The sequence below is a fragment of the Triplophysa dalaica genome, chromosome 6 (assembly GCF_015846415.1).
Source record: "Triplophysa dalaica isolate WHDGS20190420 chromosome 6, ASM1584641v1, whole genome shotgun sequence".
Lineage (NCBI taxonomy): Eukaryota > Metazoa > Chordata > Actinopteri > Cypriniformes > Nemacheilidae > Triplophysa > Triplophysa dalaica.
In genome coordinates this window covers 598,676-625,000 of record NC_079547.1, presented here as the reverse complement: position 1 = coordinate 625,000, position 26,325 = coordinate 598,676, and the positions used below count along the sequence as shown (strand labels likewise).

General features: G+C 39.8%; 2 protein-coding genes across 4 annotated transcripts in view; both read right to left on the bottom strand.

The window, feature by feature from the left end:
* The window catches only part of tanc1a (tetratricopeptide repeat, ankyrin repeat and coiled-coil containing 1a), a 45,763-nt gene extending 22,677 nt beyond the window's left edge, over positions 1-23,086 (bottom strand). For 2 of the 3 annotated variants that reach the window (XM_056749678.1, XM_056749681.1), the window contains exons 1-5: positions 21,604-21,863; positions 15,331-15,420; positions 10,416-10,607; positions 3,224-3,345; positions 1,341-1,506 (exon numbers count right to left, since the gene is read on the bottom strand). In XM_056749678.1, the coding sequence (XP_056605656.1) occupies positions 1,341-1,506; positions 3,224-3,345; positions 10,416-10,607; positions 15,331-15,385 (535 nt within the window). In that variant the 5' untranslated portion in view covers positions 15,386-15,420; positions 21,604-21,863. Of the gene's footprint in view, positions 1-1,340; positions 1,507-3,223; positions 3,346-10,415; positions 10,608-15,330; positions 15,421-21,603; positions 21,864-22,617; positions 22,743-23,002 lie in introns of those variants that run through there. The other variant, XM_056749680.1, reaches the window with a different exon arrangement.
* Positions 23,005-26,095, bottom strand: kynu (kynureninase; the record flags this gene model as incomplete). Its single annotated transcript, XM_056750057.1, is given in 9 exon segments — positions 23,005-23,054; positions 23,057-23,086; positions 23,405-23,457; positions 23,551-23,618; positions 23,718-23,815; positions 24,011-24,158; positions 24,237-24,311; positions 24,643-24,714; positions 26,042-26,095. Coding segments are annotated over 9 exon segments (648 nt in total), but the record flags the coding sequence as incomplete, so codon positions are not given.
* Positions 26,096-26,325: the final 230 nt, after the last annotated feature.

The following is a 26,325-nucleotide window of genomic DNA, read 5'->3' as shown; positions in this document are numbered from 1 at the left end:
CCTCTCTCTCTCACGCATGTCTCACCCTTCACTCTGTATCTCGCTCTCACTCCTTCTCAACCTCTCAACCCCCATTCTCTCTTGTTGTCTCTCACTCTCTCACCCTCTCAATCTCACTCTCTCACTCATGTTTCAGTATCTCACTTTATCTCTGTGTCTCACTCTCTCACCCTCTCTCTCTCTCTCTCTCTCTCTCTCAATCTCACTCTGTCCCTCATGTATCACCCCCTCCCTCTCTCGGTGTCTAACCCTCTCTCTCTCACGCATGTCTCACCCCTCACTCAGTATCTCGCTCTCGCTCTCACTCTATCTCACCCTCTCCCTTTATCTCTCTGTGTCTCACTCTCTAACTCTGTCTCACTCTCTTTGCTCTCTCACCCCTCACTCTCTCTTGGTGTCTCTCACTCGCTCTCCGTCAGTGTCTATCTCACCCTTTCACTCGCAGAGTCTCACTCTCTCTCTCACTCTGTCTCACCCTCTTACTCACACACTCTTTGTCTCACACTTTGTCTCACCCTCTCACTTTCTCTCCATCTGTGTCTCACTGTCTCTCTAACCATCTCATTCGCACACACTCTCTCTCGTCGCACTCTCACCCCCTCACTCTCTCTCAGTGTCTCTCTCTCTCTCTGTCTCACCCTCTCACTCACACAATCTTCTCACCCTCTCACTTTTTTTCTTCGCACTCTCACCCCCTCACTCTCTCTCAGTGTCTCTCTCTCTCTCTGTCTCACCCTCTCACTCACACAATCTTCTCACCCTCTCACTTTTTTTCTTCGCACTCTCACCCCCTCACTCTCTCTCAGTGTCTCTCTCTCTCTCTGTCTCACCCTCTCACTCACACAATCTTCTCACCCTCTCACTTTTTTTCTTCGCACTCTCACCCCCTCACTCTCTCTCTCAGTGTCTCTCTCTCTCACTCTCTTTCTTTGCACTCTCACCCCATCACTCTCTCTCTCCGTGTCTCTCTCTCTCTCTGTCTCAGCCACTCATTCACACAATCTTCTCACCCTCTCACTTTCTCTCTCTGTCTCACTCTCTCTCGCTCTCACTCTGTCTCGGCCCCTCACTCTCTCTCTGTGTCTCTGTCTCTCTCTCTCACTCTGTCTCACCCCCTCACTCTCTCTCAGTGTCTCTCTCACTCTGTCTCCCCCTCTCACTCTCTTTCTTTGCACTCTCACCCCATCACTCTCTCTCTCAGTGTCTCTCTCTATCAGTCTCAGCCTCTCACTTTCTGTCTCACTCTTTCTCGCTCTCACTCTGTCTCAGCCCCTCACTCTCTCTCGGTGTCTCTCTCTCTCACTCTCAACAAACTAAAAGAAGGTGATATGTGTGATTACCGATGATGCCGCTGTCTTTGCTTTCCAGGGTGGAGCTGGGTGTGGTGATGATGGTGGAGGTGACAGGTGTCAGGTGATTCTCAGAAGACGGGCTCTCTGCGCTGGGAGACGCCGTACTGCTGGTAAGAGTTGAGCAAGCACTTACACCCTGACTGGACACTACACACTGCACACACAGAGAGAGAGAATCACAACAATAAAAACAGAGTTAACACAGGGAGTGAAAAGAAAACAAGCGAGCAGATTAATATTCAAACCAAACTCTCAGGTCCATACAAGGGCAAGCATCAAAATACTCAAAATCTTTCCAGTCTGCATCTGTTTCAATGTAAACAACCAACATCATGCTTTCAGAATCACATCCAGTACATCAGCATCAATCATTCGAGTATTCAAGTTTAACATTTCACTGCAAGTTGTGCATGTTTACAAAGTGTACATGACAAGACAATTCTTGAATCTTGAAGTCCCCCCTCTGATTGGTCAAGCTGAGCCAGTCTTTTGTGATCGGTCGACCGCTTTGAGCATGTGTTGAGATGTCCCGCACATAGCCCTGTGTTCCAGGGTGAATGTCAATTTTTGGATTCATGATGTCACTAACCCAGGAAAAGATTGCTGTAGTCCCAACGAGCCGTTCATTGTGACAGACGTTGTGTACACACAAACAGCTAAACTACTCACTAACTTGATTTAAAGAAGTGAAATTCCATCAAACCTCCCCTTTAATGCTTCACCCCAGGATGAAAGCTAAGACTTATGGGTAATCTGCCATTTTACAAAATGATGATTCTATGTGCTGTGTCTCCTGTTTTCATACAAAGGACATCAAAGTCACACAGTGTCCTCCCTCACACACACACTTCATCCTCCTGCACTCTTATATAGGTCATGAAGAGTGATGATGTGTGTTTGTGTGTGTGTGATCAGTGTACCGGAGCCCAAGTCTCTAGAGAACTGTTGCCTGCCAGCAGTTCACCAATGAAGGACTCTCATCTCTCTACACACTTACTGTATAAACACACAAGCGCGCACACGTGCGCACACACACACACACACCTGAGAGAGACGGTTCTTTACACATGCTTTTTCCGCCATGTAGACTATAAATGTAGCTCCGCCTATTTTACTCCAGTTTACACCAATCATCTTACTGAAGAGAAAGTGTATGACCCCTGACCTCCAGACGCAAAACACTTTGTCTTCTGTTCTAAAACACCAAACACACATCTAACATATACTGTTTCAGAAGCCAGAAAGCTTGTTTTTGATCACAAAGAGGAGATCAAATCATTTCTGACGGTATGTGACTGATGGAGTGAATCGTCAGCCAATAACAACGACAGTAGCTGTGAATGCTGCGTGCATCAAAACCTCTGGCTGTGGAAGCCTCTTAAGATCCACTGAGATCCCAGAGACAAGACTGATGATGATGAACACACACACCTTCCCTAGATACTCAAATTTAAGAATATCAAAAAAGTGTCTATACATAAAGACAGAGAAAGAAACGCAGGTGAACACAGATGAAAGACATCAGCGCACAGCAGAAATCTACCAGTTCAGATCTCAAAGATTTCTGCTCCATCTTCAAATATTGATCTGTGAAAGATGTGAAGATGCGGCTCATCCGACTCGCTCGGAGAGAAAGTGTGAATGTGAGAGAGAAACACATCCAACAGGCGTTGAGATCCATGCATCTGATTAATCAGCCCTCGTATCTGAGTGCTTCAACATCACAACACATCATAACACAACACAACCGCAATAACAGAGAAAAGACCACTTTGAAACACTCTTGAAACTCTTTTATAAGGATGTTTTTGTCCAGATCTTGTGTGTGTGTGTGTGTGTGTGCGCATGCGTGTGTCAGGGTGTGTGTTTACCTGTTTCTCCTCCATGTTTGTTGCTGATGAGGTGGGGATGGCGTCTCCCAGCAGGAAACCCAACCGTGTCATGAGCTCCTGGACAGCCGGGGAGGAGCCAGACTCGGCCGTCAAGAGCAGCTCTACACACACACACACAGAGAGAGAGAGAGAGAGAGAGTGAGAGAGAGTGAGTGAGAGAGTGAGAGAGAGAGTGAGAGAGAGAGAGAGAGAGAGAGAGAGAGAGAGAGAGAGAGAGAAAGAGAGAGTGAGAGAGAGTGAGAGAGAGTGAGAGAAAGAGAGAGTGAGAGAGAGTGAGAGAAAGAGTGAGTGAGAGAGAGAGAGAGAGAGTGAGAGAAAGAGTGAGTGAGAGAGAGAGTGAGAGAGAGAGTGAGAGAGAGAGTGAGAGAGAGAGAGAGAGAGAGGACGAGAGTTAAAGGTTGGGAAGTATGTCTGTCAAAGCCCACACTCACATGCAACATGACTACAGGTACACACACATACAAACGCAACACACACACACACAAACGCACACAAGTGACAGATGTCAACATTCATCCTAATAAACAGAAGACCGTTCAGCTTAAATCCTAAAATCAACAGGAATCTAGAACATGAAGCAAATCCGTCCTAACTCACCAAAATCCACAAGCACTGGTGTGGCACTCACTGCTCTCAGTCTCCACTGCTCTCTCTCTCTCTCTCTCTCTCTCTCTCAATCCCTCCCTCTACCCCTCCTCTTTGTTGCCCTGGATCTCTCTCTCTCACTGTTGCCAGCACACGCAGTTACTACCAAGCAAGTTTTCATCAGTGAATCAGCTGCTCTGTGTGTGTGTGTGTGTGTGTGTGTGTGTGTGTGTGTATAGGTGTGTATAAGTGTGTGTGTGTGTGTATGTGTGTGTGTATAGGTGTGTGTGTGTGTGTGTGCGTGCATGTGTGTGTGTATAGGTGTGTGTGTGTGTGCGTGCATGTGCGTGTGCGTGTGTGAGAGAGAGGACTGGGTGTGAATCTGAATGAGCAGAGATCTCACTCCCTATGCCGCTCTCATTCTCACATACACACACACACACACTCTCCCTCAACCGCACAATTCTCCACTGATCACATTAACACACTCAGAATCAGTCGCTCACACGTGTGTTAAAATAACTCACTGACTTATGTCAGCAATAACATCAAACACTAACAGATTATATTTGAAGGTGAATCGATCGAATCCCACCGGATAAAATCAAGCCCCGCCCACCATCATTATGCTTCGTTGCTAGGTGGTTATATTCCAGTCTATATCATTTTTCAACTATTTGTTTCTGTCTGTCCAATCACATGTGCAATCATTTAGAAATGTAATAACAACCAGGAACGTCTGTTTGCGACAAAATAAAACACAAACACAAGTGTCAGAGGAACAATTGTGAGACAAACGCAAAAATGTAAAACATGTAGTGATAACTGTGGATATGTTGTGTGTTTGAAACAATGAAGCATCTCTGAGGGGACGACTGTTCATTATCATACTGCACACAATCAGCAACATGCGCACACATGCAAACACACGCACACACATTAACTGTGTGTGCGCTTCTGTTTGTTCTTCTGATTGTTTGATTGATCCACACAAACTTTCCAAACTGTGATGTGCAGGGCAGTAATAGAACACATATTGATGTAATTCAGACACAAAGGATCTCTCTTTCTCACTTCCTCAGCTCGCCTCTAAGACTGTAAATCAGCCTTGATTTCCCTTGCATGACGTTTTCATTTTCCAGACACTGAAATCTATTTGCATGCTAAAAAGACCCCCAACACACACACAAACAAACACACACATGTACGCGCACACACACACACACACACACACACACACACAAACGCACACACATACACACACACTTCCATCTGCTCTCATTATACAGCCTCTTTCTTCCATATACAGATGATCAAATGATGGAAATACCTCCCAAGAACACATGCAGGTGAGGACGGAGTAAAGAATTGTGGGAAGTGTGTTTGTGGGAGTGGGAGTGGGAGAGACCCAGACTCAAGAGATGTGAGGGAGATATGGAGATCTGAGCATGTGTGTGTATGGTGGGGGAGGTGGAGAAGAGGACGATGGACAGAGGGCGAGAGAGAGGAAGTGAGAGACAAGGGAGGAAAATGTGAACATTTGGACTGAGAAAGAGAGAGAGAAAGAGAGGGGGAGAGAGAAAGAGAGAGGGGGAAAGAAAGGGAGAGAGAGAGGGAGGAAGAGAGACAGAGAGAGAAAGAGAGAGAAGGTCAGGAGTTCACTATATAGAATAAAACTGTCCTGGGCTTTAGTAAAACAGAGAGTTTCTCTTCTGGATGCTGATTGGTCAATACAGCTGTGCTATAATACATGATGCAGCCAATGTATGACCTCTGCACGAGCATTAAAGGTCCAGGGTGTCATTCTATGGGGGATCTCTTGACAGAAATGTAATATAATAAATATCATCTTAGAATGAGTTCCTTCTATCTACACTCCACTTGTCCCCTCACATGGATTTCATCATCATTCATCTTGTTGTTTCTACAGTAGCCCTAAACGGACACACTTCTCTACAGAACGCTTTGTAAATAGGTTGGCTGCGTCCAAAATGGCAAACTGTAACAGTACACACTGAATGTGAATAATTATCTACCCAATCACCGTTAAAACAGCATGTTCTATATAGCATGAGTGGGAATAGTATGAATAGATTTCAGACATACTGCATTCGCAATGTATTATGGTCATTAGACCTTTATGCTCTTTGACTCATGACGTACTAACAACAACCTGTGCGTGAGCGTTGATAAAAACATAATTTAGTCGCGAGAAATTCTTTTATTGGCACTTACATTAAAAACTGACGTCCGCCTTAAAGTTTTCCGCTAGATTTATTTGATTTACTTTTGAAATGTGACAATTGCTCAGATCCCGTGGCATCATGGGAAAGAAAAGTGTCCATCCGATCCACACTCACGAATCTCGGCGGAAGTAATAGACCATCCGGGTATCTCTCTCTAACTGTTTTTTTGCATACTGAGGTTTCGGACATACTATTCACAACTCATTTTCGCTCACTACCACTAGATGCTGCTTAAAGCTTCACATTGCTGATTTAAGACCTTTAAGATCTGGTGAATTTGATCATGAGATCATAGAGAGAAACACACTTGACATGTGAAGATGCCGAGGCAGCTAAAATTCAATGACACTAACGGATAAAACCTAACTCTGAATGAACCAGAGCACTTACACATACCTCTGAATGAAAAGACAAAATAAAGTCAACAACATGTCACCATTCATTCATCAGCAGCTACTGTGTCGCAAAAATAAAGCGAGCGTTTGTTAAACATCCACGTCTGTTCTCTAAAAGTTCAGCCGGAGCTTAGTCACAGTTGCTTTTATTAGTGAACTAGATGTTTATATGGCACATGAGTTAAAGATCTTTTCAGATGACAGAGCTGCTTTAGTAAAAGCCTCATCACACAACAGACTTTGATGACGGGGTTTGTAAAGCCCACACATCAGTAATAACACATTACGTCATGTTGCTTTAACTGTCATGTTGTCAAGCGTCACCCTGAAAAATACATTTCATTTTAAACACTGACAGCAACTGCTTGTTTATTTGATTTAAAGGTGCAGGACGCTGGACTAGTGGACATTTGTGATTCAAGAACAAAACTGAGTGATTTGGAGAGGAACATTCTGCTCTTCTGTATGGATTCAGGTGTTACATATGAACTTCTTTTCTTTGTTTCTATAACATTATTTAAAGAGAACATAACAAGGGATTTTTAAGGTCCCACTTTGGTTTTTGTAGTGTCCCAAGTTTGTACATAGAAGGTGTTAAACACTATTATTTGGTAATAATAGTCAGTTATTACCTTACTTCTTGACTGACTATCAAATGATTCGTTCCGTGATTCATCTGTCTAATCCCCTCCTTTTCCGCTAGCATATTCTGCTGTGATTGGCCTGCAGCGAATGAGGCTCACAAGCTACATTGTTCAGGGGAGAAGAGGGAAGTTTTCGCAGGCAGTCCTAGCAAATGTAGGCGGGGACTATATGTAAGGATGTACATCTGCGGCGGTTGGAGAATTGGACTAGATACGACTTGTTTGCGTTATCCAGAGTCGACTCCCTTTTTTCCAAGACAATAACTTTGTTATTCATTCACCTTCGGATTTACAATTTGGACGTTTACATTCAAACACGGCAACATAACACACTGGATGAAATGACATTTTCATGATCTAATGTTATGAACTCTTTAAGTATTTAAGTTAGTGATAATTTACATGCAGCCGGTTGTTATGGCAGAAATAATCCCTGACAGTGTGATCAGGACGTGATTTTTTTGCCGATAACAGCCGGCTTCTTGTACATTATCCCGCTTATAACACGGCTACTTGCCACATAAGAAAAAAATTGACATAAAATGTGAATTTGAAATATGTGATTAGCTCATTTTGACAGAATGCAGACCTTCAGCGAGGAAAAGCCGTTTAGTTTCGGTTCAATTGCTACGAACAGGCAAATTAGTTTAATCATTTGTAAATATAATTTCATATATGTTATTAAAATACATATTTATATGTTTTTTTGTGTAACATTAAACTGACCCTCTCAAAATAATTTTCAGCATCCGGGTTAAAGGGTGTAATTAGTTTTGAGCTATTGTTATTTGAAAATATCAACCCTTGGAATGTCTGCCAAATCGGAATCAAGCATTCAAATGAGCCAGGTTATAAATTACGTTAAGATATTCCACAGGGATTTAAAAAAAATATGGTCACTTCTAACAATAAATTGAGTAATTTAACGTAGAGGATCTTTAAGAGAGTGTTTGTTCCTGAATTTGCAATTCAAAAATAAAAACAAGGGATTGTCAGCTGTGTTTTTAAGTATTTATAAAGCACGCATGCATAACTGTTTAACTAACAGGCAAAAACACACTTGTCATTAAAATCAAGGCTCATTAAACTTTACTGCGTTTTCTTTGGCCGAGCGTTTATTTCAGACAAACACAGCAACCTGGCCGAGTCTAGTGGTTTCATTTTGGGTCAAATGAGTTTTTCCTATAAAATGACATTTAAATTACAGCCCTGTCCAGCCAGGGTTTATTTTCTGCGTTTAATGGCCGAAACACATGCAGTCGGGTGAAAGCACAGATCGGGATGGAGATGTAGGGCGGTGTGGAGTGATCTGGGTAAATCATTACAACTGAATGATGGACATTATCATTCACAAACACAACACACACACAATGTTGCCATAGAGATCCATCACAATTCAAAACCGTGACTCTAGCGTGTGTTTTAGGATGTCCAAGACAACTAAAACAAAATCTTGTGAAATGAGCATCTTCTGTAGTCAGTTATTTCTCTAAAGACCCTCAAAGTCTGTAGTATTTCTCTTTTAGTGTCCAATATATGAATTGCAACAAATCAAATCCGAATCAAAGTCTAATGCAGGTCTGGATTTAAGCCAAAGAGTGTCTGCATGACGTGTGATGAAGGCTGAAATCTCCCATGATTCTTTGCTCTTTGTCATGTGAATAACAATCAATATAACTGAGAGTCCATTCTGAGGCATGTCAAAGGGCAACAGGACAATGAACATCTGACCGTGTGAAAGTCAAAGTGACCTGTGTCAGGAGTGATATCATCTGCATCCGCTTCTCTCTCATCATGTCTTTATCATCAGATGGAGGAGGTGTGACCGCTTCATCAGTTATTAATAATTTGTACACACACCAATATTTGGAGATGGTACATTTGTAAAATGCCAAAGCAGGCATGATGGTGGACTGAAATAAAACAAGGACGTCCAAGATGACCCAAAAACAAAACAGGAGAGCCCATGTGCATCGGTACATCTGTGACATTCAGCAGGTTAACATCTCTGTATAAAAGATCACGTGATGATGATCAGGAGCACAGGACAGAGGTCTGGGATTGAATATCTGAGCAGAGGATGAGAGAAAAGAGAAAGAGCGAGCGAGTGAGAGATGCTCACACACACACTGAGAGGGAGAGAGAGAGAGAGAGTTAAATCTTTTCAGATGTGATTGTAATGTTGGCTGATCTGTGATACATGTGTGTGTGGATCTGTCCTGTACTCTCACATAGATTCAAGATTAAACGTGATGTGTGTGATTGTGTTTCTGTAATGATTTGAATTCCTCCTGCTCTCACTGAGGGACTTACAATACCAGCTTATTATATAAACATAATAAACAAATGAAGATATCACCAAACAAACAAAAGACAAGACACAAAACAAACAAATCCTTCAGTCTGAGGTATCTAATGTAAACAATATGTTATAACTTCACAATGAGTGCTGAATACCAGATAAGTTATTATAAATATTAAAAAACACCAAGAATTTCAGTAAAAAGAGTCATGTTCACATGCTATATTGACAGTTTAGATGTTAAGAAATGGTGCAGACTGCCACCTGCAGAAACACAGAAGTCATTACAGGAATATAATACTGCTATTGAGCTTGAACTATTAGAAGCAGAGGAAACCGCTGAGAACCCTTCTGACCGGTTATGAGATAAAAGTCTGAAAATCTGAAAGAAACCAGATCTATAATCACCTACAGCAGGGGTGTTCAAACTTTAAGAAGGCAAGGACCACAAATATGATCAACCTTTTGTGAAGGACTCCCTTTTCAAAAATATATATCAATCTTTATTTTTTTCAGTGTAAAGAAACGTTTAAAATTTGTTAGATAAATAGTGAATAGCATATTATAGAGACAACACACTTCTAAACCTAAAAAGTCGGGAACAATTTCACTTTGAGTCCCAAAAAAGAAACTACCGTGAGAAAAAAAACTCACAAGAAAGATTAAAATATAATCACTTCTGGAAACTATCCATAGCAAAAAAGCAGATAAACACTATGGACTTTTATCATTTTTTCTTTATCTTTTTTCCTAGAAAAGGAACCCGTTCTGGGGAATCCCTTTCAACCTTCTGGAGGCCCCCTGGGGTCCCCGGATCCCAGTTTGAAAACCCCTGACCTACAGTATCTTCCGGTCTCACATTATAACTTACTGACAGTCCTCCACACCAACAGATGGCACTCAAATCTCAATAGAGTTCTCAAAAAGAGTGTTGTAAACCTGCCTGAGGAATCCGTATTTAACATCTAATGTAACGTTTGAACTGAATGAGTGCGGTACCTGGAGATTTGTGTGGTTCAGGTGAGACACACGGGTGACGGGACGGGAGCAGCGGTGAGGACGGGAGGGAGACGGACACTCCTCTGGTTAAACTGGGTCTCAGCAGCATCTCGTCTGACGGGTACGGCTGAACCGCCTCAACACCATCCTCCTGAAATCTGTGATGATAACCGGGACTCATGGATTGACATCCTACACACACAAACAGAGACAGAAATTTTTGTTTATTTCCTGTTAATTCATAAATACATAAATGTTTTTCAATCACAACCATCTCAAGTTAATCCAGTGCAAATCATAATTCAAATGCTACTTGAGCTGAAACTGCGAGACATTGGCCACGGGTGGAAAGTTTGCCGGCGTGTCTTTTATTGTAGATCTGCGGTCGGCCGTCTCTTAATGACAGTCTACTGCAGAAATAATTACAGCCCATAACCAGAGACTCCATTCATCACACATGAAATATTTATCACCATATGAATTCAGTCCAAATGAGGGTTTGGAGCGGGACGGAGGCCTTGCTGAAGTCTATATTTATTCAAATGTGGAAAGACCAAACCCATCAGAGCTGCTGTAATATATTCATTACATGTTTGCAGTGGATTTCAGTGCTCGCTTTTCTGCTTAGAACTTCTCTTCGCCTAAACTTTCATCTTGGATCTTAACAACCGAGATCTTATTTCTCAGTCACAAACATACTGGGGGAAAAAGGAAATGGAAGAATAAATGCACCTCACAAATGAACCTCACAAAATAAATTTGTTCAGGGTCATCTTTATCAACTCAAAATAAAAAATATTTTTGTAGTCCTATTTATATGTGTTGTAAGATAAACAAAAATATTTTGTATATTGAATACTGTAGAAAAACACATTGTGTCTGAGCTTGTACAGTATATCAACAAACGCACAAAACAAACAAGGATTCACTTCCTTTGTCCATATACACTTCTTTTCTCTGTTTTTGGTATGCGGGTGAAAATATAACCCAAATATTTCTCGACAGTCATCACGAGATGAAATCGTGATAATATCTCAACTGTTTGTCTCTGTAGGTTCTATGGTCATTTCATTTACGATTATTACGTGAATAAAAGCAAACAAATGCAGACGTCTTGGGGAAAATATTCCTTTTAAAGACACACACACCTTGCATCTTCTCTTACCACTGCTTTTCTGTAGCTCAGTGCTAAGAGGATTGCGTTAACAACACAAGGTTGTGGGTTCGATCCCATTTGATTGCAAATACCTATGTAAAATGTATAGGGTAAAGCAATTTAAGTTGCTTTGGATAAAAGCGTCTGCCAAATGCCTAAATGTAAATGTTTGCTGACAGGTAAACAATCTAATTTCTACATTTCTGATCTGATGAGAGAATCCCAGCAGTCATTCAGAAGGTTTTTCAGTATATCTGCACTCAGTCTCTAAGATTTGACACTAACATACACACCGGTGCTATCCATGATTCACTCATGAACCTGAAAACACACCCGGCTAAGGTTTATAATAATGAGACCATTGTGTTACTGGAAGAATTTAAACTTGAAACACTTTATCAACTTTTAACTTTTCAGCCGAAGAGGAAAATTCAGTCTGATCTCTAATTTATTTTGGGCGATACTGGGTGAAAACAAGATGGACAGTATGTCATCAATGATGATGTAATGATATGTATTTTAAGAGTGGTGGTTAAAGATCTAAAGATCGCTGGTTTAAGATCTGGACTGGTGAACGTATACGCTTGTAGGTTTGAAGCCTACAATTTTGTCCTGTAAGAGTTTGAGTGAATAATGTAATATATGAACTTAATAACTGTAGACTTCTTCTCAGCATATGAGCGGAAGAAGCTTCCACAACATAAAGAAAAGTGATCACACGTGTGAATAAACAGTAAATGTGATGAAGTTACAGAAACATGCCGAGTAAAGAGAAAGTGAACATTGCAACAGCTGAGATAACACTGAGAACATCTGACACACAACTGACCTCAAGGCACAGACAAAAACACACACACACACACAAACACGCAGGTGTGCACGCATGGACACACACAAACAGACACACACACACATGTACACATGGAGGGACACACACACAAACAAACACATAGACGGACACACACACACACATGTACGCATGCACAGACACATGCACACACACACACAGACACACACAGGAAAAAACACACACACAGACAAAAACACACACTTACGTACACAAACACACTCGCAAGTGAAAACACACATGTAAACACACACACGCACACACACTAATGTAAACAAACATACACACACACAAACGCACGCAAAAACCCGCACGCACGGACAAGCACACAATCACATGCACACAAACACGCACGCACAGACACACACATAAACACACACACACACACACTGACACGCACAAATACACACAGACGCGCACACTCACACACACACAGACGCGCACACACACACAAACACACACACATGCGTGCCCAATGCTGCTGAGAGATCAACTTTCTGGAAGTCACTCCACACTTAATTGATTTATACACGATGACATTTATTTTAAACACAAAACACACACCCACACACACATTTAAAGTCATGCTGTAAATCATTCGGCACTGTAACGCGGCATCAAACAGGCCCGTGTGTTTTTAAAGCTCAATCCTTCCTGGTCCAACCTTTACAAGACTTCAGTTCATACTTCAAAGGCAGAGATATTCCTCAATCTGACACTTCAAATGCAAGAGGTCAATCCACCAAACCACAACAAGATCTGTTTCTGCAGGATTAAAGAACTCAATAGCTGTGAGGGCAGAATGTGTTTCTGATGAAGGGATCTGATCACAGTGTCATTTCTAATGGTTGTGTTATTGCTTCTCACTGTACAGTGGTGTTTAGAGATGATTAGATTAGATTAGATTCAACTTTATTGTCATTACACATATACAAGTACAGTGTAACGAAATGTAGTTTAGGTCTAACCAGAAGTGCGATTAGCAAGTGCAGGATATACAGTGTGAATAAATACAGAATACAATATTAGGAAAATACTATACAATGGCCATGTACTATGAAAATGTGACAGTCGGTATGTACTATGAACAATATAGACAGAAGGCTATATACTGTGAACATTAATGTACAGGTGGTTATGAACAGATAACAATATAGACTATACAATAGTGCAAGTGACTTGATGCACTTGCACTATTGAATGATGATGAATGATGATGTCAGATGGTATGATCCATTAACTACAGCATAACACACAGCTTTCTTTAAATTGAGAAGAATGTCTGATGTCTTTCATTATAATGTGTAGTGAGAAGAGCTTCAGGCTTCAGTCTAATGAAAGCGTGTCAGATCTGTGATCTGGATAAGTTTCTTCATCGCTTGCGGGTCGACATAAGGTGTCGTAAATACTTCATGAGTAGGGGAGAGAATCATAGGGTTCCTCCCGATACGATTGGACAAGCGATACAGGGCTCACGATACCGATAATATCACAATGCGCCGATTCTGCGATAATCGATATATCGCTTGGCAATTCTATAACAATACATCACGACATCTGTAAATGAAGGGAAAAAAGGATCTATCAGATGAGCATTTTTAGTGTGTTGCGACTCTGTCTTTAGGTTTGTTTATTCTTACGCTTGTCTTTGGATTGTGAGTCTCTGGTGACTCCACACGCATCCTAAAACGGGGGTTTATGGCGTGTCACTTCAAAGCACTCACGCTATTAGCATCATCGCGCATTTCAACGCAAGTTTCGGTTCGCCTTAAGTTGAACTTTATAAAAACTATTAAAGCTTTACAAAACAATCTGACTTCTGAGATATGTGATAATGAGCATTTTTAATATGCACGTGCAGATACCTGCACCCCTGCACGAGCACTGCGGGTGAGAGAGAAAATGCCGGACTGGAACGAATCACGAAACTAAATAATGAAAGAAGGTCAAAAGAGTTTTCCCAACTTGCAGAGCGGTGAGTAAACAAACTTTTGATTTAAAAGACGCTGGCGCATCTCTAATTTGTTGTCGGCACGCCATTATGCTCATATTTCTTCTCCACTGTGCATTACAATTTCCGTTCATCTGAGCATCTGTAAACTTGGAGCGTCACCACAAGAAATATGTGGGTACTGCCATTCTGGTAAGCACAGTGTAGGTATGTATTTAGATCTTTTGTAATTGAAAAAAAAGTATATTCTTTGTAGCAGAGTGTCGATAATGTCTTGCGGGCTGAAATGTTGCGATAAATCGGCATATCAATATTTTTCCCCACCCTTATTCATGAGCAATATGTCCCTCCAGATAACACATGAGTGTTATCTCTAACCACTGAGACGGTCACTATCAGAACCAGGTTCACAGGTGTTACTAGAGCGGATCTGCACATCAACATCGTCTGTGTTCAAGAGAGAAACATTAGCAGAGAACCTCTTCGTATACAGAAGTTATCAGGCATGTGGGTCAGATGGTGTTTGTTTGGCTGCTCTCAAACTTCTCCTGACATACTTAAATGAATGAGCGCAGGAGAGATGAACCAGGTTAATTAGAACGTGACACCATCCAGAGGATCTGTGGGGAGGAAGATATGGGGACAGCCATGCTGCTGAATTCAAAACCCGAGCAGATAACTGTGATGTCATCACAACAACATGACATCACTCGTAGAGTAATGAAACGCAGTGATTGTGTTGTTAAGAAACTGACATGTGCAAGATTACATTTGTGTTCAAAACGACACAAACAGTAAAAGACGTTCACTGGCTATAGAAGCGATGGGGAGGATAAAGAGACACCAGTGGCCAATCAGAACGCAGAGAAAAAAATCAATCAATCAATTAACCAATCGCAGCTCTGTAAAAGAGTTTGGGGGCCACATGCATAAATCTGGAGTTTATTAAACGTCTGTTTACCTGCATCTCTTCTGCTGGTTCTCCCTCCTCCTCTCTTTAGTACTCCCTTAAACATGATGTGATGACCACCTCTCCCTCACTCACTTATTCCTGCAGACACAGTCATAGAAAAAAAATCACATTTAGAGAAAAGTAGATCTGGTCAAACCACAAAACTCTTCATTCATGTGTTTGTGTGTTGCCTCCTCATGACAGAGAGATTGCTTGATGAAATTCCCAACATTCCACATGTAATAAACACTCCTTCTTTGAATCTAGGGGTGTGCGATATGACGATATTAGATCGCGAACGATTAAAATGACTGCACGATCCACTTTTTCGGGAAAATCGTTAAATCGTCCTATATAGTAGTGTTCTATAGAATTCGTCCACATACTTGCGATAGATTGCGCCATGTTAACAAGCTCGTATACGTTGCTTGTGAATTCAGTAAGATTAAGTGACGCGGTCAGTGAAGATGGAGGGAAACACGGAGGACTTGGTCCCTAAAAAAAGTTCTCCATCAGTAATAATGAAATGGTTTGGGTTTTCCCCAACTGACACGGCCCAAACAACAGTTATTTGCAAATGTGGCAATGATAAGATTCGAGCGTCGTAAGGCAACACAACGAACCTTTTTAACCACCTCAAAATAAAAGGGACTGAAAGAGTATGCCGACAGTCAAATTATAAAGGGATCCCATGCGAGTAAATCAGGTACAACCAAGCATACGGAAACTAAAAGGCTTAAACAACGACTTTAGCGAAAGAACCATTTTGAGAAAGGAACTCCGTATCCGTATGACAGAATGAACAAGCGCTGGAAAGATGTCACTGACGCGGTCGCATTTTACCTGGCCAAAGACATGATTCCCATAAAGACTGTGGAAAATGAGGGCTTTAAAAAACTGCTTAAAGTCGTAGATCCACGTTACGAAATACCCAGCCAAAAATATTTATCCTACACGTCCATTCCACAGCTTTACTCAGAGTGCCACAACAAGATGAAAAACAAAATTCAAAATGTAAAGTTTTTTCTAACAGCTGATTTATGGTCTTGCATTTGCATTAAATATTAACTTGATTAAAATATTCTTCAAAATATAAATGGTAAAGAGTATATTTTTATATGGGGACTTAGTTTGGCTGTATTGAAGCCCCTTTAATTTGCAAAATAGTCTTAAAACCAACTTGAAGAAGAACCGCGATAAAATCGTGAATCGTGATCTATCTTGAAAAAATCGTGATTTGAATTTTTTTTCTACATCGCCCACCCCTATTTGAATCATATAATCAAATAAAGAGTTCCACACCCTTCACACAACACATGACATATAAAACTGAATGAAAACTTAAGGAAAACCAGATGCTGTAAAGAACTTAAAATAAGTCTCAGAAAAGAAAGCAGCGAGCTGACGGCCTTCAACATTCCCCGTCTCCTAACAGCAGGCGTCTGTCCGTCACACAATGACAGGAAACACCAGCAGCTCGTCTATACCCACTTACACATGATTCTGAGACAGGGGGAAAGAGTTCATTCAGACCCATAGACTGGTTATTCAGTGACCATTTCAGTATTCTGTCTTTTTAAAATCACCCTACAGTATGTTTTTACTAAGACCTTGTTTACATCCAGTGTCAAGATCCATCTCACAAAGACACACACAAAATAAAGTTCCCATGACCCTGCTTGTCATACAGTACCAAACACACAGATGAGGTCATAAATATATTTCACAATGGATATAAATGCATGCACCATTATAGAGAAAGAAGGAAACAGATAAAGATATCTCCAGGAAGGATGATGATATAATGTTTGTTCTTGAGTGATTTTGCTTTGAGAAGTTAATGAAGACTCAGCTGAGGCATCACTACACGATGGAAAATAAAATGACAGACAGCAGAGCTGTAAGATGTTTGCCAAACCACTGGAAATGTCTGCTGTGACCACCGCTGAATAACACTTTAACTTCTGCTTTCTACTAATAGCACGTTTCTGTGAGCCAAATCTGCAGTTTAATTGGACTGAAACTGAGATTGATCAGATGGTGACGGGTGAAACAGAGAAAGACAAGCAAGGGCCGGGCGGTCGAGTGCGGTGGACGAGCAGGGAATAAAACCCAAAAACTCAAATCAGTACAGAAAATAAAACCTTACATTCAAAATGTGCCGAAGTTCATGGGTTTGTTTTATCACACCGTATATGAGTGTGAAGCAAGTGAATGAGCAGTTTTCATTGAAACAAATCAGAAAAAATGAACGACTCTGACATGAAGGGCTGGAGGCCGAGTGCAAAATGAGGACAGATTTTCTAAATAGGTTTTATGGTTGAAACCCAGGGGAGAATGGCCTTGTTTCTTTTTATGGACAATCTGTCCTATATCTCCTCCGCACTTTAACATTTCAATGAGACAATTGTCACATGGGGGGCTTTGAGGCCTAACAAGAGCAGAATAGCAAAGCAAACAGTCTTTGTGTAAAGTAAAGTTCTAGTGTGCACCCCTCTATGCTTATATACTAGTGCATACATCCCATTAATTTACTGATGATGACAACTGAATAGTCCACTTAAAGGGACAGTTCATCCAAAAATGAAAATTCTGTCATCATTATTCCCCCTTAGGTTGTTTCAAACATGTGTACATTTCTTTGTTCCAATGAAGATATTTGGAAGAATTTTATCATCCACTACCATGGTAGGAAAAACACATGATGAGATATTTTGAAGAATGTAGGAAAACAACGAGTTCTGGGGCACCTTTGACTACCTTTTGATTCTTCCTACTATGGTAGTCAATGATGTCCCGGAACTGAAAATGACATTCTTCCAAATATCTTTCTTTGTGTTCATTGGAACAAAGTTATTTACACAGGCATGAAATTGAGCGTGAGTAAAAGACGACAGAAATTGGATGTAATATCCCTTTAATATGGGGTTTTCATGGCACATGAACCTGGGGGATTGTGGGATAGATGCATGCAAAACACATGATGAGAGCTGATCACCACAACTGATAATATGAAAAATGCAAATATTTGATATATTTTAGTATATATTGTAGCTAAAGTATGGTAATGCTGTTAAAATGTGACACCATAACACCATCACTTAAAAAAAAATCATTAAACCATATCCCATAAAATAACGTGCAGCACATTTTAATGTTATTTATGCTAATCTCAGTGTTTAAACCAGCCTACCACAATTTCGTTAACATAGAAGTAACATTTTACTGTAGCAAGGGATCAATTTACTCAATTGACAAAGTATTTGGCCGTTGTATTATTGGCATGTAAAAGACTACAATTTAAATATATGATGACCCCATTTTTTCCAATGTATTCCATTCCATTCCATTCCATTTTCTACCGCTTATCCGAACTACCTCGGGTCACGGGGAGCCTGCGCCTATCTCAGGAGTTTTTCCAATGTATTTCCAAGAAAATCTTAATCATCTTAATCAGTTTCCAAACAAATCATAATAGTCTTATTATGTTCACAACAATCTGGTCATTTCAAAGCCGATTCAAAAATGTACAATGATTAAATGTCAAAGCCCTAAAACAGACAATTAATCGTCATAATCGCAATGATTTAATAGACAATTAATCTCCAGCCAAATTTCATAATCCTGACAGCCCTAATCATCTTGTGAGTCAATGACATCATTGACGGTCTAACTGAGTTAAATATAGAGAGGGATAATTTAGCCACTTCAAAACAAAGTGAAATATTGCCGTTGACATACAGTGTGTTGATAAAGAGAGAAGCGGATCTGTTTCACGATGATCCACACACTTCATTACACTGACCTACAAACATTAATAACACGTTATAAAACATGATCTCATTCTCTCCTGCTGACAAGATTAAACCATAATCACGCTATAAAAACACCAGAGACATGCCAAGAACAACAGACGTGTACTTCATTCATAAGTAAACACTTGTTTACTATGTCCAAACAGATAGATGTTATATTCACTAAAAATCACACGTAACATAGATTTAATTTATGATTCACAAAGTAACACTTATTTTATTTACATTTTTATATAGATTTAAAAAAATCTAAATACAAAAGTTCATGTTCAACACTTTAATTGACTTAACAATGCTATTATGTAAAAAGGCACAATTTGAAACATTTTTGACTACAGGAATGCTAATATGCTAATGTCTTCATGTTGTAAATAGTTTGATTGAGCTCTTCTGGAAATGATGACGGTGAAGGTGTGCTCAGCACAACACACACAAGAGTGAAGCATGGTGTGAGCTACAGTAGAAAAGACTGTCTTTAGAAAACTTTATATGGTTGAATAAAGCATACACCAAATTCACCAATCTGAACAACGACAACAAGACCTGAGAATAAAATAGATTCCTGCTAATCTAATCTCATGAACTCACAGCACCAACAGAAGACGACGACGAATGCAAAGTTAAACTGACCTGAAGAAATAAACACATTCAGCCGACCTTTAAAAAACACACACACGTGTGCGTGTGTTTGCACCTGTTGTGTGTCAGCTGCCTCATGACCCTAAAAGTCTCGACTCATTCAAACTCCAGCTAAACCCCCCATTGAGAATATGACCACAGTTTAAGCGCAGTAAACAGAGTTTTGGGTTTTATTTGTAGTAAAACATCAGTACCTACAAACTATGGTTTTACTACAGTTACCATGGTTTAACCATGACATTTGATTACCTTAGAAATACAAGGTTCTATCTGACATTTTATTGTCAAAATTGATTCATGTGACAATTTATTTGGATAATGTGATATATTTTCTTTATGTTGTTCACTTCTTTCTACAAAGTCAAATGAAATGCAAAACCATTGAATCTGTGCAGATAGAACCTGATCATTTCAATGTGGCCATTTGTAGTAACACTGTGGTAATACAAAATGATAATCAATCCTAAAAATTTGGTTGCTGCACTTGTACAATAAAAAAACTTGAATCATCTAAATAAGGGTGATCCTGTGTAAAGAATAAAGAAAGCTTTCGAATAAAATATGAAATGTGAAGCTACATCACGGCGTGTTGAATGTTGCACCATCTTAGAAGGATCACTGCAAGTGCGTTCAATGCGTTTTTCTTTTTTCTTTTTTGATTAGGAGTATAACTATGGTAGATCGGTCTTGATGTGTTAAACAACTACAATAGCATTACCCAGTCATTCAGGAAAATCCGCTGGTTCCTTCACAAGCTCTCGATCCAATTCACAAGCTCTCGATTCAATGCGATTTGATTCTAGATTCGAGTAAATGATTATAGGTTTAATACAAATCCTATAGATATTTTTCATTTTTCCTATAGATATGATTTTAATCAGATTACAATGGTAAATAAAAAAATGAAATGAAGAGCCACAAACCTGTAGATTAAACTTTAAACAAACTTGGGTTTAATGAAACAGAACAGTTGCGTACCTTGATCAAACAAGATCATGTTATTTACATTAAAGATACAATATAACAAACAACATTTTCCTCAAAATTAGTTGTAAAGAGAGGCTGCAATCATAGGAACCGCTGCCTTATTTGAAGGTGATGTTAAATATAAGGACACACCAGTATCGGCCAAGTTAATTGAGCATGAATGAACGATAAGATCCCTGTTGTAACATCAACCCGTTGCTAAAAGAAAAGTGATATAACATTCACATTAATGAACGATCATTGCTGGCAGAAATATGAAAGAAAAAAATCGATTCATGGATTTGAGAATCTATATCAAATCGACCCCATTTTAAAAAACGATTCATCGATTATTACTATTTTGCCCAGCCCTAAACGGTACATCATAACAATAATAACAGTGGAGTATGATCCTCCAAAGATGGCGGCGCCAATACAACACGCAACAGAGCGCGAGCTTCACATTCTCTCTCTAATATTATATATAATACATATATATATAAAATCATAATTTTCAAGCTGTTATATTATATGTCGTTTCTCCAAACATTGTACATGTTTGTATGCAACAGTGGGTTTTTTTAAATGTCTTCATAGTGCCAAGAATAATCACAAATAAAAAAGAAATAATAAACTTTCACGGATGAGAGTTGTTATGATGAACAGAGACATCACAAACACTCACAGTGTAATATTCACTACTGTCTAATTAGACTTTTCAGTCAGAGAGAGAACTTTCTTAAACACATCACGCGACTGTAAACACGCGAGTCTGTGTCTCGCGAGAACTTTAAAAAACTACTTTTAAATGTTCACATTCCGAATGAAATGAGAGTCTAATGCAATTGTGAGGAAAACTCACCCGTTTCGAGCACAAACTGCGCGTGACTCCCGCGTTCTGTACACTGACTGGACTGATGTGTGAAGCAGACTGACAGACTGGAGTGTGAAGGAGTGAGCGCGTGTCGACTCCTCCCACCCGTCACACAGAGCGACAGCTGATTTGCTGATACTACATTGTACGTTACGCGTTTTTTCTGTCACGTTAACGAACGTTAAATAGGAACGCAAGGGAGCAGAAGACACAAGACTTTAAAAATCGACTTTAAAACTGTTGCTGTCTCCCTGGAGTATTTTGCGATCTCTGTTTGCAAGCTTATGGGTTTTGATGATAAATTACATGTTGCTGCTTAGTAATGACCGAAATCATTTTCAAGCAGTAATCATGTGATTAACTGAATGCACGTACACGCACGCACGCACGCACGCACACACACACACAGTTCATTATATACCGTGTGAACGTGCAGTTGATATGCACAATTGTCCAATATAGCAAGTTCTTAATGTCCAGTACAATGAACTTCACAACTGAAACAACATTTCAAGTGAAACGGTCAAAATGATTTTGGCAGGAAGTTTCATACTGTAAAAATTACAATACTATCATATAGAAAAAAAGATGAAGACGTTTTTTTTGTTCCTGTCAGTTTGCGTGTGTGTGTGTGTGTGATGGATTTGAGGCTGTCAGAAGAACACATTATGGAAATGTGTGTACTATAGTATGTACAATTCTGTACATACTGTACATAATTCTGTACAAAGTATAATAGTGTACAATTCTATTATTTATTGTATATTATGTAAATGAATGTATATTGTGTTAAGTGTGTAAATTGTTATTTATGCATATTGTACATTTTCGTATCTTGTTGTTTGTACTGCCATGGCCAAGAGTCTTGTACTTTAGAATTTCACCATCACTGCACTTGTGTACATGATGTGATAAAGAGATCTGATTTGACATGTTAAATCTATCGTCTTATTGTAGGAGAATCCAGCAGTGAGGTGCACAACCTGAGATCACATCATTCACCTTATAGATGATCTGAGAAAGTTCTCAAGACATCCCAGAACAGTGATGAAATGATGAACATCAGCGAATGAGCTCTACAGATGCACAGGAGCGACCCGCAGGATGTTCGGTTCTCTCATATCACACTAAAACATCACACACACACACACACACACATTATATACTACACACACACAATCTATTTTAAATCTATACACTACTGTTTAAAAGTTTAGTGTCACTTGACTAAAATGTTTCTCATGATCTTAAAAGCAGAATCACATTAGTCTAAAAGAGATTATTTGGTTTAGTTTTGGTCAGTTTTGAAGTGCACTTGGTCTCATCCCAGCAAACAAACATAATCTCAGAATGTGTTGCTGTTATAATGTGGTTTGTTGTGTTTCACCTCTAAACTGGCCTGTAGGGACACACCAGTAACAACGGCTGGTTTGACAGACAGATCCATTAACACTCGGCTGAAGCTCCATTTCTGCAGGAATATAAAACACACTTCAGATCCGTCAGGTGAACAAACACAAATCAAACATCAGTCTTTCAATACATTCTATTTGCGGTCATTCATGTACTGAATGTGCTGCAGATGATGTTTGCATTAAATTCAGAAACTTCACAATAATAAATGCATATCATTGTGTGTCCAGAAGATGGCAGCAGTGTTCACACTCGTGTTCTCCACCATCTATGTCCACTTTTCTAAAACCCTTTTGCTGAAACTGGGTGTTTCTTGACACTTTATATGGTGTTGAATTGTTTAAGCAGGACTGATGTAAGATCAGAGTTCACTTACAGTTGTTCATGAGGAATCTGGTTTTCAGGTCATGTCCCCACCAGCCCAGAAGCCTGAGACACACACACACACACACACATCATCAGAGTTCATTGAGTGTATTTCATGAGGAAACGTCTGTTGTGGATGATCTGAGTGACACTTACGCTGGTTTGATCTTGTGTGTGTGTTTCTCGTGAATAAAAGCACCTGCCAGACCTCCTGCATTCACATACTGAACACAACACACACGTCAAACACACAATTCAACAATTCAACAATTCAGAGAGATTGAATTAAAGGGACACTTCACACAAAAATACACTAGATTTACCATATATGAACACCAACACGCACAATCCAAATCCCAGTCATGAAGACACAGCTCAACGTTTCCTACAGCGTGAGCACAATCAAATCCCACAAACAACCACACACACACACACACACACACAAATCTAAAAAAGAGTCTGTGTGGTCATTCTATTCATTATGATTCTTTTAACACGCATAGACCAAACACATAAAAATCTATGAAACAAATCATTTCAAACCAGTGCCCGTCAGAACATATCTGTTCTCTATTAACAAATGAAATCATGTCATCTGATGACATCACTAAACTCACTTTAGCGTGCGCTGCTTTTGTGATGGTTTCCATGTTGAAGAACTGACCGGTGTAATACTGCACAGCGCTGAGCATCACCAGAGCCACAGCGTCACCCTCACGCTCGATGACCGACACCATATCCTCCGTTCTGATGATGTTTTCACCCTGACACCACCAATCAGAGACCTGTCAGCTGTGATGTCATAATGAGCAGTGATGTGAAACAGGACGTGATGTCATTACCTGTCTGGGTTTAATGAGCAGCATGCTGTCGTCAGGATTTAGTCCTTGCAGATGGATCTGAGATTCCACGGAGTACTGTGACAGAAAACACACGTTTACAGAACATCCCACATATTATAACATACAGCATATAGAAAACAAAACTGTGTAATTAAAGCATAACATCTCCTTCCTGCTTTTACTCTGATGTATATGTTGCTGTTAATGCCTTGAGCAACTGTACAGAGTAAATGAGGCGTGTTGCTTTGGGCCATAAACTCAAATCCAGCGTCTGATGAAATATTTCTGCACATGAGACTTTAAGATTTAAATGTAAACCAAAGCAGGTTTTACGTGAACATTGTTTAACAGAACATACAAGTGCTAGATTCATTTTAAGGATATACAGCAAACGTGCTTGACATACGTGGTCTAATGGAAAGGCTCGGTCCTCTGTAAGAAGTTTGTGCCGCTTCTCAGAGGGTTTATAGAAGGAAAGCTGCAAGAATCATATTTACTGTATTATGATCCATTTATAAAGAGAATATTCACATGAATGAGCCTGAAGATGGAAATAAAAAGAAACATTTGTCCATTAGAAGATGTAAATTGACAGCGTTCATTAAAGCCACCTCCTCTTGTGTAGCACCTATTTCTCATTAAAACACACATTTAAAATGACTTCATCATATTCACTGTTCAGACCTTCAGGCGTTGTGATCTTAACCTATAGAAACAACAGCTCACACATGTACAGTATAGAAACGTGAACGAATAGACATAAACATAAAAAAAAATACATTCAAGTATCACTGTTGATTGCCCAAGTACATTATTAAAAACTGTCTCATTTCCATATTCAGATTTTGCACACACACACACGCCCACACCACACACTCGCGCACACAGACACACATACAGGCGCACACACACACACCACACACACACTCGCACATACACACACGCGCACACACACACATTGGTGATTATACTGTATGAGGGGGTAAAGTCCACATTCATCAGCAGGTGAATGTGTGTTGACTCTTACAGAAATGTTTGGATTGTTATTTCCCTTAATAAATAAAACCATCGGTTAAAAACTGCATTTTGTATTAACTCTTTTTCTTTAAGTAATATTACATTTGTTTGATGATCTGAATCATTTAAGCATGACAAATAGGCAAAAAACGGAAGGGGACAAATACTTTTTCACACCACTGTAAATTCTCCTTGACATTGATTTGATGTTGGAAACGCATTTGTTGGAGTTTGTTTGTTCAATGTGAATTAGCCTTTAACTGCCCATGACTTCAATCAGAAGCGTTTCTATACAGTAGGCGTTTGTATTGATCATATTCGGAGTTTATTTAGTAAAATTAAGACCAAACAAACCCCTAACACTCAAATACTGCATAATGCAAGTAATTAATATATAATACATCTAAATGTAAATGTACGTATAAGGTCTTAAAGATACAGTATACATATACATGCATTTTTTTAATGAACAGTAGATTTCACTATATACCGTTTTTCTAATCTTCAATCGTTAAATTTGCTATCGTTTAACGTCGTCTTGGCAATGGGGGGCGTCTGGAGTCGCAAAGTCTGCGAGTGCTCAAGATTTTCTTTAGAAATCAGCGCGAGGATAACTGAACAGAAATCCCGCGAAACAATACACGCTCGCGCCCGTTGGCTGTATTTAATTTATTTAATGTAACAGTCACATCGGGCAGAGAAGAGGATCCACATAGAGTTTAAAATGTAATAAAAACGAAATAAGGTAATCCACAATCTGACACCAGAGACGAAACGCAACAACTCACAAATGAAATGAAACACAAGGCCTTCTGCTGCTTCACGTGCTCTTCGCACAGTGTTCAGGTGCCTTGTTGTGTAATGGAGGACGCCAGATTCATGCTTGCGTCAGTGTGTGTTGGGAAAATGTTATATGGTGATAGTTTTCAACCGTTCATCCTCCTGTATAGTTTTATTAGTCAGTTTATGGACTAATCTGTAGTGATGTGACGTTTGACACCGTCCGCAGCTTCCAAGCTTTTATAAAAAAATCTCACAATGTAGCGCATAACCACGTGATCAGTGACGTCCG